At 37.8% G+C, this 13,940-nt stretch overlaps 4 protein-coding genes across 4 annotated transcripts; 2 read left to right on the top strand and 2 right to left on the bottom strand.

Annotated features, from left to right (window-relative positions):
- Nucleotides 1–490: 490 nt before the first annotated feature.
- On the top strand, nucleotides 491–2,642 carry LOC117788879 (CUE domain-containing protein 1). Its single transcript, XM_034627804.1, has 2 exons — nucleotides 491–768; nucleotides 857–2,642. Exons 1-2 carry the CDS (start codon nucleotides 604–606, stop codon nucleotides 1,667–1,669), a joined length of 978 nt encoding a protein of 325 aa, XP_034483695.1. The 5' UTR covers nucleotides 491–603; the 3' UTR covers nucleotides 1,670–2,642.
- A 588-nt stretch (nucleotides 2,643–3,230) lies between these two features.
- Nucleotides 3,231–6,118, bottom strand: LOC117788878 (ras-related protein Rap1). Its single transcript, XM_034627803.1, has 2 exons — nucleotides 5,915–6,118; nucleotides 3,231–5,436 (listed from the first exon to the last, which is right to left on the bottom strand). The coding sequence occupies exon 2, from the start codon at nucleotides 4,767–4,769 to the stop codon at nucleotides 4,215–4,217; it is 555 nt and encodes a 184-aa protein (XP_034483694.1). The 5' UTR covers nucleotides 4,770–5,436; nucleotides 5,915–6,118; the 3' UTR covers nucleotides 3,231–4,214.
- Nucleotides 6,119–6,281: 163 nt separating this feature from the next.
- Nucleotides 6,282–8,519, bottom strand: LOC117788877 (HBS1-like protein). The gene has a single exon (XM_034627802.1). It carries the CDS (start codon nucleotides 8,410–8,412, stop codon nucleotides 6,382–6,384), a length of 2,031 nt encoding a protein of 676 aa, XP_034483693.1. The 5' UTR covers nucleotides 8,413–8,519; the 3' UTR covers nucleotides 6,282–6,381.
- Nucleotides 8,520–9,078: 559 nt separating this feature from the next.
- Nucleotides 9,079–12,605, top strand: LOC117788075 (transmembrane protein 134). The gene is made up of 2 exons (XM_034626740.1): nucleotides 9,079–9,819; nucleotides 11,338–12,605. Exons 1-2 carry the CDS (start codon nucleotides 9,641–9,643, stop codon nucleotides 11,687–11,689), a joined length of 531 nt encoding a protein of 176 aa, XP_034482631.1. The 5' UTR covers nucleotides 9,079–9,640; the 3' UTR covers nucleotides 11,690–12,605.
- The last annotated feature ends 1,335 nt before the right edge of the window (nucleotides 12,606–13,940 follow it).

Below are 13,940 nucleotides of genomic sequence, written 5' to 3'. Positions count from 1 at the left end.
CAAACCATTATGACATGCTAATAAAACATTAAATATCAAACATATCAGCACTAATTGACACTTATTAAACAACGAGACACAGACATTGACATTCATGCCGGAACAATTGCTCACACGTGCTCACGTGCTGCTTATGCCGGCCAATTGGCAGAATCAGCAGTAATCACAATCACGAGACTTTCAAAGTGCAGTCATCACTGCTCGTAGTTAAACAAATTGTGCATTCGGATATGCAATTGAACTCATTTGTTAACATAACGGTACTAATAAAAAAGAATTAATGTTCAATTTACTACTACATTGATATGAAAATCACAGTATAATTATTTAAATTGCCGCTCATATTTTCCGCAAAGCCGAAAAGGTTTTCCAGCACTGTTAAGCTGCGTAAACAAACTCGTGCTCATTTTGGAACTGTTATGACGCTGTTAAGAGCGGAGGGGATATTGAAATGGGACTAGTTAACAGTGGAGCTCGCTGTTTATAACAGTTCATCGAAATGTTAAATATCAGAATGTAAAATATTCGTCTTCTTCTTTTTTCGGCTGTTCAGCTGGGGATATTAAGAAAAGGGGGGAGAAAATTAAAAGTAAGAAAATCATCATGGCTACATCTACGCTGCAGCTGGAATTTTCACAGGCAATGGCCGATTTCAAGAAAATGTTCCCGGACATTGACCGCGAAGTCATTGAAGCTGTATTGCGCGCTAATTTGGGAGCTGTGGATCAAACAATCGACCAACTACTTGCGATGTCAACTGACAACCAGGTAAATATATATGTATGTGTGTGTGTGTTTGTTTGTGTATACTAACAGCCTAATAGCTACTAACACTAACACTAACCGCATGTAATAGAACGAAAAACTGCGCAATGAACTGGATGCTAATGTCTCACCACAACAGAGTCTCATCAATCTCAACAATGCGGACAAGGAGCTGCGGCGCAATCAGCAGCTCATTGACACCACAGATGGCGCTGTCAGCAATCCCACAGAGGGCGTCGCTGCCGCTGCCACCGTCACACTGCTGAGCACAGCAACCGCTTCACCGAATCATCACAATACAGGCGCCTCGCCCAAACAACGTCCACTGGGCGCCTCGAATAAGATCAGCTCGACTAACAATACGCCCACCAAGCGAAGTCATACAGTTGCATTGTCCAGCAGCAACAACACATCGCGTCGTTGGAATCCGCCGATCCTAGGAGCTCTGCCAGCTGGTTTTCTGCGCATTGCTCCAGTGGCAGGTCAACAGGATTTTGAGCTGCCCGACGAGCAGTTTGCTCTGATGCTACAGAATGAAGAGTTTATGAATCAATTGAGGTGGAATCAGGATTTCATGAACGCACTGGAGAAGGAGCAGAGCGGCAAGGCCAAGGGCGAAGATGATGCACCATTCCAGGAGAGGCTCAAGAACATGGGAAAAATGTCGCGCAAGAAATTCCTACAAATGGCACGCGTCTTCACCTGGCAGCGTAATAAAAAGGTGACCACCGCCAAGCAAATTGACTCGCTGCCTTTGCGTGAAGAGCCCAGCGACGATGAGGACCATCACCATCAACATCAGCAATCTCAGCAGCAGCAGTCACAGTCAACTCAACAGCAACCGCAACAGCAGAGCCAGGTCCAGCAGCAGCAGCAACAGGGTCAATTGCAGCTGCGCAAGTAAAGTCAGGGCTACCAAGAAAGTCTGGAACCCTTGGACTAGGGTTCCTTTGTTTGTTATCTTATCCTTATCTTATTATCTCATTGGGCCATAATAACGTACGTCAAGGTCATAACATGTTATGATTACTTGATGCATAAGTAAACTCGCGCTAGTATTCGTAATCTCCCCCTTTATATCGTACTCGTAGTAATCTCAATGCGAGAAATCTCCGCATATTTATGTATGATTCTAGTTTTAAATGTCGTCTAATAACCTAAAGTGCAATTTTCCCCCTTTACACACACTTCCACAAAATTCCCAGTGCAATATCTCCTGTGAATATTTTTTAAATATATTATACTTATTGTTTTTTTTTTTCAATTTTCGTTGTTGCCAAATTAGCATAATTAAGTTTTATTGAAATATATGTATATTTATATTTTTAAATGGCAAGAACATGAAGTTGGACTGATACGAAATGCGTTAATTAATAATTGAAAGCATCACAGCAAATAAAAATTATACATATATGATATGATATGGAATGAAATGATATATTTATGTATATCTAGAGCACTTGCTAAAACTCAAAACTAGTCATTAATAAAAAGAACGACAGCACACCTACTCAATTTATGTACAGTAATCAAGCTACATTTATATCTTTCCATTCCCATACCCATACCCAATCCCTATATCCCCATACTGGCCGATTCTTAGAAGTTATAAAGTCCATATTACGTATTATTATATCCGCCTGCGCTTCTACTCTCGTATACATCGTAAATCTCCAGATATACTATATTATAATGTCCATATCAACTGTTGATACTGAACAGATACCGAACACCATCATGTATGGACATATACCATCCATAGTTATGATGGCTAAGCAAACATATGCAACTATTTGATTGTAACTGTACTTGTATTATAAACCATATTTGACAAACTATTATATTCATATTCCAAGTATAAAATACAGATAAATATTTAAAAAATTCACGTCTTATTATTTATAAAGTTCTTTTATATCTGTCAATCTAGATAGAGCATCTGCGACCGTCAGCGGAATTGATAAAACTCTCTCCCGAGGCAATAAAGATCAGTATTAAAAAAATTCTTGATTCTTACATGAATTTATTTAATTTTTATTTTGTTTTTGCTTTTAAATTTTTTTGTTTTTTATTTTTTATAAACATAATACATTTATTATGGATACACGTTGGTTTTCATGTGTGTTTTTGACTTTGATTTAAGGGCATATTGGTTACTTGTTACCTGTTACTGTACTATTATGAATTGTATATTCCTTTTTTTTTTAGTTTTTATTTTTATTTTATTTATTTTTTTTTTGTAAATTTATTTCGTTTTGGATTGACACTTGACGACGAATCTTGTGTTTCATACTATAATTTATTTGTTGGGATTTGTTTGTTTCGTTTTTAATAACAGGATTTAAATCGTTTTACATGCAACAATTGCAATTGCAATCAAAATTCAACTTTACTTTGTTATCTCTACTGAATGATTTCCTTTCTTCTGCATCTTCTCATCATCACTCTCTCAATCTCTCCTTCTCTTTGTGTATTGGTTATTGTTTAATTATAAATGTTGCATGCTCTCTGAGCATGCCGGAGTGTCAGTGTGCATGTGTATGTATGTGTGGGTGTGGGTGTATGCATGTATGGTTGATGTGTGCAATTTGTTGTTTTGTTAAATTTTTTTTTTGTTTTGTTACTTTTACTTACACAGAAATTGATCATTTTTAAACAATTATTTGTAAATTTGTTTTAAACTAATTACTAAAAATGGATTTTCTGGTTGTTTGCAACATTTTGACATCTCATTTGCATACAATATTTTTATAAAATATGTGATTTTTTTCTTTGTTTCTTTCAAGTTTTCATTAAGTGATTTTTAGGCATACAATTGAATTTAGATTTACGTTTAGCTTAATTTGATTTTATTAATCATCTCTCATTTGCTTATTGTTTTGAAGAGCAACGACATTTTTTTATATTATTATATTTCGTGTATTTATGGATCTTCTATGAATTTATGTAATATGTATGTAGATAAATTTTTGTATTTTCGTATAATTATTGTATGTATGTTTAATATGTATGTTTGTATAATCGAAAAGAATTTGAAAAAATAAAATAAATACGAATGTTTTTAGTTTACGAATGTTTCCATCATTTGTTGCGTATATTGCATAATTTTAAAAAACGGCTCAAAAACGAACGACAAATATAATTGTTTTTGTTTATAATAATTAATTGTTAATCAGCAAAAATAGCATAGTAATAATAGTAGTAGTAGTAGTAATAGTATGTAGTAATAATTACAAAAACTTTGCACAGTTAAAAACATTGTCAGTTAAATATTTATCTTTTTCTTTTAGTTTTTTGTTTTGTATATTGTTCTGTTGGTTATTGCAATTTTGACAATCTTAAATCTTCCTTTCTGGGCTGTGTATGCTTGTTACATTTTACTTTTTACTTGTTACTTTACTCATTTTTTGTTTTCTTTTCTTTTTGTTTTGTTTTTTGTTTTGGAAGTCTTATAGCAGAACACATAGGGACTTTTTCGGTTTCTTTTGTTTCTTCTCGGGTGACTTCTTATTGATCTGCCTAACCAAATCGTAGAAAATATCATTAACATTCACTTTGGCTTTGGCTGAGGTCTCCATGAAGGCGCAATTGAATTGAGTGGCCAAGCTCTTGCCCAAATCCTTGCCAACGACGCGCTCCTCCTCCAGATCGCATTTGTTGCCAACCAGCACCATGGGCACATCATCCGTATCCTTCACCCGCAATATTTGCTCTCGCAGATCCTGCAGATCGTTGAACGTCGACTGCGCCGTTATCGAATAGACAAGCACAAATCCCTGTCCATTCTTCATATAGAGATCCCGCATCGCTGTAAACTGTTCCGTGCCGGCAGTATCCAAGATTTCCAACATACATTGCTGGCCATCCACCTCCACCTGTTTGCGGTAACTGTCCTCGATGGTGGGATCGTATTTTTCCACAAAAATGCACTGCACAAACTGCACAGTTAATGCCGATTTGCCAACTCCTCCGCTGCCCAAAACAACAATTTTGTATTCACGCATTTTGTGTCCGACAATTTATAGTTGTGTGTGAGTGTGTTGTTGGTATATTTTAAAAACAGACGCAGGTAGTTACTAACGTAGGCGGTTAACGAGGTGGTTCAGTTGTTGTTGTTGTTATTATTGTTGCTGTTGTTGTGCAAATGTTTATTTAAAACGCGACCGCGTTCTCTTTTGCTCTCTCTCACTCGATTAGTCTCTCTTTTGTGCTTAAACACAACAAAAAAATCACTAGTTTTAGGCGTTGTTCGGCGATTGCTTTTGGGTTGCAGTTGCAGTTCTTGCAGAAAGCTTTTGTTGTTGTTGTTGCTGTTGTTGCTCGTGTACTGTTCTTTGTTATTGATGATAACCTTTGTGCCAACAAACAACTATATATGTATATGTGTGCGTCGTCTGTTTGTGGTCTCTCTCCCTCGCGCTCTCGCTCTCTCTGAATTTCTCCACTCAGGTAGTAAAGGTGCGAGCGTGCGTTTCGTTTTGGTTGTCGTCAAATTGTTGCTTTTTGAGGGGACGATAAATAAAATTACTGCAGCTCTGCTATCCCTGCCGCCTCTGCCGCGACTCTCTGACTACGACAACAACTTCCGTTTTACAGCAGCAATTGATATCTGTTGTTGCTGTTGCGTTGCTGTTGCCGTGCAACAATGATTGCTGAGTACTAAAGTGAACACTGTGGAATGTAAGAAAGCAATAGATGTATTTATAAATTAGATTCCACTATAAATTCGTATTGTTTCGTTTTGGTTTATTGGTTTTGGTATGCTGGTGCTTGTGCTGGCACTGCTTTTAGGAATTTACTGCACTCTTTTTCATTTATTTTTTTTTTTTTTTGTAATAATGAACTCAAAGTGTTCTCCTCGCTCGCTCGCTCAGCACAATTTCGCTCTACCCTCAACATTTTATGATTCATTTTTAGAGTTGTCAAGTATCCGGTTAAACTGTTGAGCACACAACAAACAATGCGCACACTTGTAGCGTGCAAGCCAGTTTGGTCTTTAATTAAATGAGAAACACAAATTATTGCAGCTGCAAATGCTTACAAACGCACACAAAATGTTGATAATATTTTATATTGGTATAAACTTTAATTGGGGCAGGGGGCTGCACCCGCATGTCACGCGCACGGCAACTCTATTCGGAGTTTTTACCTTGTTTGCTGCGCACAAACTGTTGTTTCTGTCTGTGCAGATTTCACACGATTTGCGAGTTTGTAACGATGCGTGTATGCGTGTGCAAGATAAAATGCCACGGCTCGCGAAATGTGCAATTTTTTATTGATAACAATATTAAATTCTAAGGCAAACAGATAACTTTTTTCGGCTTAGGCGCTTCTGCTTGCTAGCTCGCTCACACGCTCTAAAGTGATTCATTTTCGGTGTTGCCACACCTTGCAGCAGTGTCATTCGTGGCGATAGGCGATAGGTGCGCCCAAGTGGCAATACCCAACGATAACTGTCCTAGGAAAATATAACGCATTTTTGAATTGTTATCGTGTTAAAGTCTATACAGCAACAGTTGGTGGCGCAATCTCAACTATGTTTTTATTATTAACAAAAACAAAACTAAAAGCTAACTAAAATTTCGTACAAGTGTAAAAAAGAAGGAGCAAGCACTCTTAGCGTATTTTAGTCACCATGCCAGCGGCAATCGTAACTCCCGCCACCCGCAGCATAATCCGTCCCAGTTCCTTAAAGTCGGCATATCGCTCAATGCAAATCGGTCGAGAGGTTTCCACCTCGACAAGTGCGCACGAGTTGTTGCCTAGGCAACGCGGCTTCTTTTTGACAACCTCTCCGGTGCTCTTGTGTATTGATGCCGTCAGTTTGCAGACAACAGCCGGCTCGATGAGCGATTGGTGGTGCAACAGTACCGGATAACCCATTGTAATTGGCACCTTGACATTGAAGACGATGATGCGGCACTGGAAACGTGTCGTCACGGGTATTGGCATCTGCGGATCACAAATGATGCAGCCGACTGTAATGTTGTTAATGTCAACGCCGGCAAGTGTTACGGATATCTGGTCGCCGGCAAAGACACTCGTCTGTGTAAGCTCGTCCATGGTGAGGGCTTTCACCTGCGCCTGCTCCCGACTCGCACCCACCAACACCTTGTCATTCAGGCAGAGTACGCCTGTCTCGATCCGTCCCGAAATGCAAAAACCGGAGCCGGTGCCCTTATAGATGTCCGACACGGACATTCGCAGCGGCCGATCAATGGCTCGTTCCGGCACCTTAAAGTGCTCGATGACATCTAATAAATGAGGTCCTTCATACCAGGCTTTAAGGCCAGGCTCCTGTGCGGCCTTTGTGAGATTCTCGCCCGTCAGACCAGAGCACGGCGTAAAGCTGACATCAGACTCCTTGAAACCCGCCTGTTTGAGGAAGGACTTCAGCTTGTGGACAATCTCTTGGAAGCGCTCTTTGGACCAGCCCACTGTGTCCAGTTTGTTAATGACCACGCCCAGCTGATTGACTCCCAGTGAGCGCACCAGAATGGCATGTTCCCGTGTCTGTCCGCCCAGTTCAAAGCCGGACTCGAACTCGCCACGTGTGGCATCCACAACGAGCAGCGCCACATCCGCTTGCGTGGCACCAGAAATCATGTTTGGTATGAAATCTTTGTGGCCAGGAGCGTCTAAGAGAGTAACTATCTTGGATTTGGTCTCGATGCGCGACTGGCCCACATCCATGGTGATGCCGCGAGCACGTTCCTCCCCAGTCTCGTCCAGCACCCAGGCATACATGAAACTCTGCTTGCCCAGCTTCTTGGACTCCTGCTCATGTTTGTGCATAACTCGCTGGGAAACGTTCCCTGTGTCGTACAATAGATGACCCATCAGTGTGCTCTTGCCCGCATCCACGTGTCCAATCACAATCATATGTATGTGGCTCTTTTGCGAGGATCGCTCCTGGTCATACAGATGCTGGGCATTGCGCTGCGCCTGATCCTTGGATACCTTAAAGATAGACGTGGCACTTCGACCCGCCTCGTCGCCTCCCACATTGATATCGACTGGCGTATTCCGGCCAGAGACAACCGGCGAGGCAGGGGCCTTGGGTGAAGCTATATCGAATCCGCGCCGGGCATCCTTCTGGGCGGACAGCGTAATCTTGGTGGGCGTCACCTTTGGCGTTGTCAGAGCCGTTGTGATGGCCTTTGTTGTGGTCGTCGGATTCAGTTTGAGCTTTTGTGGTCGCTTCTCCTTCTCCTCCTTCTTGTTTGTCTCCTCGTTTAGAATCTCATCGAGTATTTTCTGTATGTTATAGTCAAAGCGCATTGAAGTCTCAACGATGCGACGCTCGGAAACGGCATCTCCCACCACACTACGCACTTCATCGATGCAGGAACTTAACTTGGCCTGGTCCATCTCATCCAGTTCCGGCATTTGGAAACTCTCCGAATCTCGTCTGGCTTTTTGATACGCCTCATCCTCATCATCGTCGCCATCCTCGGCCTCCTCTTGAATGTCCTTGTTCTTGTTAATAAACGCCGACATACTCTGTTGCCCACGAGCTCGGTCATAAAGCCATTGTTGATCCGTTGGCGAAACACAATCGTCGTCTACGGAATGACCGTAGACATCGTCGTAGCCATCATATTCGTCGTTGTAGTCCATGCCGCGTACTATTCTGTGTCGCGACATCTTGCTGTTTTAATATATTCCCAGTGGTTAAAGTTTATATTTCACAATTATTAAAAACGAAGACCAATTGGTGAGAATTTCATCAATTTGCATTCTATCCACAACGTTGCCACCTGGCCTAAATGCTGCCACCCAACCGAAAGGCTGCCACCCTGTTTTATTAACCGATTCGGCAATATGTACCATTTTGAGTCAATTGTCTAAATTGGTAATTTAAAATTTGTTAACCTTTTTTATGTAAATTTCTTAATTTTGAAGCTAGAGTTTTTTATGTTTTGGTAGCGTTTTTGTTGGAATATCTGAATTTTTTAACATATTTTTCAGAATAAAATTTGTAACTTCTCTCCCCTTGTGATGAAAAGCCTAAAACCTTCATTAAAATGTTTACCTTAATTTTATGTAATTTTGAGGTTTAAATTAACATCAAATATAATTATTTTTTATTGAGTTTTTTCCGTTTTTAAGTTTGCTATTTTTTTAGTGATGGGCGACAATATCGACAAAATCGGCTCGTTAATAATAAAGCTGCCAACTTTTTTTAGTAGTCAGGTCGCAACCAACAACAAGTTGACAGGCTTATCAATCTCAGTGTCGTGATGCGATAGTTCTGTTAAATTCATTGCTTCTCACTGATTAATCGCGTAAGCTGTGTTACTTAGCTGTTATAACTCTGTTATCTGTTATTAGAGGTCGTGATTGTGCGCAAGTAGACAGCTGTTTGAGTCTCACTCATAGTTCTTCTACCAAACAAGTCGCGTAACTAACCAATTTAGTGTTTAACCTTTGTTTATACAAATATATTTAAATATGAAATGTTGCAAGAACAACATAAAAGTATTCAACAGTGTTTTTAGAAAAGTTGTAGTACCCACTGTTAAATAGCAGTTCAATCGAATTTACATTTTTTTGGTCACTGTTATGGTGCTGTTAAAAATGAAATAAATGCGTGGTGTGTGTTGTTGTCTTTGTGTCGCGTTAAAATATTAAGAAAAGCGCTGAAAATTGTTACGGAGCAATCAAAAAATCATTAAAAGGTTAATAACACTCAGTTGAATGTGGCGAAAAATGCAGGCGACGCAGCATTGAGCGCTCGATTTTCTTCGAGTATTGAGAACTTAAACGTACGCAACCTACATACAATTTAATAACAACAAAAGCAGCAACAACAACAGCAGCAGACACAGCTAAAGAAAACAGAACACCAGCAGCAACAACAACAACAAACAGTATGTACAACAACGGCACAAGGGGCTTCTCCATACACGATGCATTCGAGGAGGAGGAAGAGGAGGCGATACGTGTCTACGGCTCCACAGTGATATCAACGCCAATGCGCGGTGGCGTTAGCGGCAGCGCCAAACAAGGTCGCTCCACCGAAGATGTATCCATACGCATACAGGATCCAAAGTAAGTGGCGAAAACAAAAACAAAAAACAGAACGAAACAAGTTCGCCTGTTTGTCTGGTTTATTCTCAGAATCTCAGTTCTCGGTGTCTCTCTGAGCGTGGGTAGCTGCTTGACAGTTGTTGACACCATTTTTGAATCACAACAAGGAAATTTTGTTAATGACCCCCTCTCCACGCCTCCCTCCAGTCTTCCCTTCATATAAAACAAGAGTTCAATTTATTAAGTAAACTAAATTGGCACTTGCAGCGCAAACTATTTAGCAACCAGATTTAAAACAAGCTTGAATGAGTCATTTGATGAAGCAGCCGGTATTATTTTTAGCGCTTACTTGACAATAGCTAATAAACTTCTTTAAAAATAATTATGACACTTCTTAACAATTTAAATAATTTAATAGTCAGTTTAATGACTCAAAGTCCAACTGACTTGCATATTTCATGCAGCTCAGGCTGTCGCCCTTTACCTTTTGTGGGCGCTGCTCTTACTTACTTACTTCCCGCTTCCTTGCTCTTGCCGGAAGTGCTTGTCGGACATTTGCATAAATTTTCTAGAGTGTGGCACTCTTTGCCTAAAACTGAACGTTAAAGGCGCGTGCGTGCTTCTTTCATTCATACATAAATATTTACAATTACTTTTGCTCTTCTATTCGCGATTCCATTGGATTCCATTATGAATGCATGCCGTGTTTTGCCGTAAGGCAAAGCCAACAACAACAACAACAACATGAAGAAGATGGAAATGAAGAAGACTGCAAACAGCATCGGACGTAATTATGGCGACGTCTGTCTTGTCCAGTGTCTGACATGCATTCATCCTAATTTGGCATTCAATTGTAAAATCGTTGCGCATAAATTTCGTCATTCCTTGAAGAATTTTGCACGACACCCAACACCTAGGCACGAGTGTGTGTCTGTGTGTGTGTCTTTGTGTGTGTGAATCTGTGTGTGTGGCCTTCGGTTGCGGTCGCAGCACAATTGCACTTGTGCGACTTCGTTGTAATCGAGTAATAATACATACAGTCAGCACAATATTTATTCGTACTCGTACTTTTAAATTACACTACAGGATTTAATGATTCAAAATATTCCCCCAAACTAAAATGTTTATTTTTCTTCTTAATACATACATACATATATGAACACAAACTGTATAATTCAGTGACCCTCAGCTTATTTGACCCACTACTTTTACATATTACGAATTTGAAATATAGTATTAATTAACTTGCAGAAAGTGTAAAGCTATTCGGCTGGGACACATCTGAAAAACCGCTAAATGCCAGATTTTTTAAATTAATAAACAAATTTAAAATAATTGCAAATATAAATTATAAAAGCTTAGTGTACGAATACAGGTTGGGCTGACTGTACATACTCACAAAGCAGTGTAACTTATGTTGGTGTGAGTGCAGCTTCTCTTTTTGATAGCCCCACTGATAAGAAGATTGAAATTAATAATTTAAATTGCGACTTGCTTCTCATTGATTGTTGTTTTTTGTTTGTATAATTATGTGTACAGGGGCTACAACAAATACGCAGAGGACACAACGTCAAGGGACAGTGACTCGCTAATACAGGAATACGGTAATCTGCCCACGGAGGAGACAAACACATATTGCTGGCGGCATCCAAAGGTCCGGGAGAATTGGCGCACTGTTCTGGCCGCCTTTACGCTGCTTGTCGTTGGCACCGGTTTATTTGTAATGGGCACCTTTGCCATTGCCGATCCACACAATACATCACAGGGTGTTGTATTTTTTGTTGCTGGACTCATTTGCTTTATTCCGGGCGCCTATCACGTCGTCTACATTTGGCTGGCAGCCAAAGGATATCGAGGGTTTGACTTTTATCACCTGCCACTGTTTACATAAGCAACAGAATAATATGTAAATTGTATGTCGCATTGGTTGATCCAATTCAAACCGCAATCCCTGTCTGTCTATATACATAATTATATATACTTATATATAAACATTTATTTTCTATGTATGGTAAATAACTCGAAAAGTCTCCTTTTGTGTAACTGATAATTTAATGTGTGTAGCGAAACAATTTCAATCCAAAATTCGAATCTTAGCAATAATGAATGTATGTATTTTTTTAAACAATTATTTTGTTATAATTATTATATACTCAGAAAGCTTTTGGTATACCCTCAAAAGTGCAAAAGATACGTATGGTAAACCCACACACACTTACACACATCTCATACACACACTAAAACACATTCGAAATTTATTTAAAATATAACAAGAAAAACGAAAGACTTTGTATATGATGCTAATTGTGAAGCGCGCGTTAGTGTTTAAAAATAATAACAAAAAAGAAATTTAAACTGTAATTTATTGAAATTTAATTGCACCAAAAACCAAATCGATAAAAACTAACGAAATGTTTTACGATTTTCAAACACGAATCTATATTTAATAAAAATATGATTAATAAATATATGTATATGATTAGGAAGCGTTCGATAAGAACGCGCCTTAAATACTTAGTATATAGATACAGTAATCTTATTTAACAAATTTTAATGAGAACTCTTCAAAGAAAATATTTCAAAACAACAAAATAAAACCAAAAGAGTAATCTGTTATTGATATAAGTGAAAAGCGCTGCTATTGCAATATGTACGTTTTTTTATAGCTATAAAAGTAATGCGCTATTTTTTCTAACCCTAAATAACCCTACCCGTCCTCTAATAAAATTATACACTCAACTCTCACAGTCATTACACACACACAAACACACTCAGACAGACGCCTCATCAGATTTCATATAGAAAAAGCAAAAAATGATGATTTAATAATATTTTTTTATTCCGCCGTTTAGTTTTTAATACTGTATTTTTTAAGTACGCTGAATATGGTTGTATGTAAAAAACAAAAAATAAACTTTTTTGATTTATATAAAAATTGATATATTAAAAACTAGGCACGTTTTTAATACATGCCTCGTCTATACTCGAAATTTATGTATTAAATATTATTTAGAGCTTTTGCTTTGACTATTGTAAGTAAATTCATTTATTGTTGGTTTTTTTAAATGCAAATTAAATACCTTTTTGAAATTGTTTATAAATTGTTTTTATTATTTGTTATTTTCATAATTTCTTGGAAATTTAAATTTAGAATTCTTGAAACATAATTTGTGGTCGAGAGTTAATATTATATTATTTATTTTTATTTTTCTTACTTAATTTATAAATAAGGAAGAATTTTTAGCATTCCTTACTTTCTAAGACATTGCAACTCACAAGGGTTTTAGATTTCGATGGACCATTGTGTTGGGTAGAAAAATGAATAGTCTATCTGGATTACAATGAAATTTTCAAATAATACTCAATATCTCTATTTGGTGGGATCATTTAATATTTAGATTGCAAAACTTTCATTATCATGGACTAGTAACTACATGTGATTATACGTGGGACTTTGATATCCAATTTTGTTTGTCGTACGATAGTTTGCACACGCCAATGATAAGTAAATAAATATATTTTATCTATGGTCATGGTTTATTAATTATTTTTTCTTACTTGCTTTCACATATTTTGAATGTTATTTAATTATAAGAATATTTATTTATACATCTTAAGCTATCACATTCCCATACCATTATCATTCATTATGAAATCTCATTGATTGAACACTTTAAAAATCGGTGGATAGGTTGATTGATTTTTAGATTTAGTGATTGGCAAGGATAATGACAAATCAAATGCGTTGGCAAAATAATGTTGCTCAATAATACACCAAAAGAAATAAGAGGTATATAATACGGTATACTTATATTTACAATGTATTTTTATTTTCAATTAAACGTTGCTCGACTTTGACGATTAATTGATGAATGATGATTGATCGTTAAGCTTTAAATGTGGTTAGTCAAGTAAGCTGAGTGAAATAAAGTGCATAAAATTAACTGACAAGCAAAGTTTTTTTTTTTATATCTTCATACAGTTGGTCAAGTACTTTGTTTGACAAAGAAAAAAATTTCATATTGTATTAAAAACAAATCTTTTCTTGTTTCTTTTTTTCTTATTTGATTAAAAATAGTTGTCTATAGTTCCCTAGCAGTTGAAAACAGAAAAATTAAGACCCGCTGGGTGAAGCTTGCTTA

The sequence above is a fragment of the Drosophila innubila genome (genome assembly GCF_004354385.1).
Source record: "Drosophila innubila isolate TH190305 chromosome 3L unlocalized genomic scaffold, UK_Dinn_1.0 0_D_3L, whole genome shotgun sequence".
NCBI classification, from domain to species: domain Eukaryota; kingdom Metazoa; phylum Arthropoda; class Insecta; order Diptera; family Drosophilidae; genus Drosophila; species Drosophila innubila.
Note: the sequence above shows the minus strand (reverse complement) of the source record. Positions and strands in the feature narration are given on the sequence as shown.

Bases quoted from the DNA above. Each gene is read 5' to 3' on its own strand.
- LOC117788879 (XM_034627804.1), top strand. From the start codon at position 604: ATGGCTACATCTACGCTGCAGCTGGAATTTTCACAGGCAATGGCCGAT. The intron at 769-856 runs GTAAATATATAT...CGCATGTAATAG, and splicing joins CGATGTCAACTGACAACCAG to AACGAAAAACTGCGCAATGA.
- LOC117788878 (XM_034627803.1), bottom strand. From the start codon at position 4,769: ATGCGTGAATACAAAATTGTTGTTTTGGGCAGCGGAGGAGTTGGCAAA.
- LOC117788877 (XM_034627802.1), bottom strand. From the start codon at position 8,412: ATGTCGCGACACAGAATAGTACGCGGCATGGACTACAACGACGAATAT.
- LOC117788075 (XM_034626740.1), top strand. From the start codon at position 9,641: ATGTACAACAACGGCACAAGGGGCTTCTCCATACACGATGCATTCGAG. The intron at 9,820-11,337 runs GTAAGTGGCGAA...TTATGTGTACAG, and splicing joins ATACGCATACAGGATCCAAA to GGGCTACAACAAATACGCAG.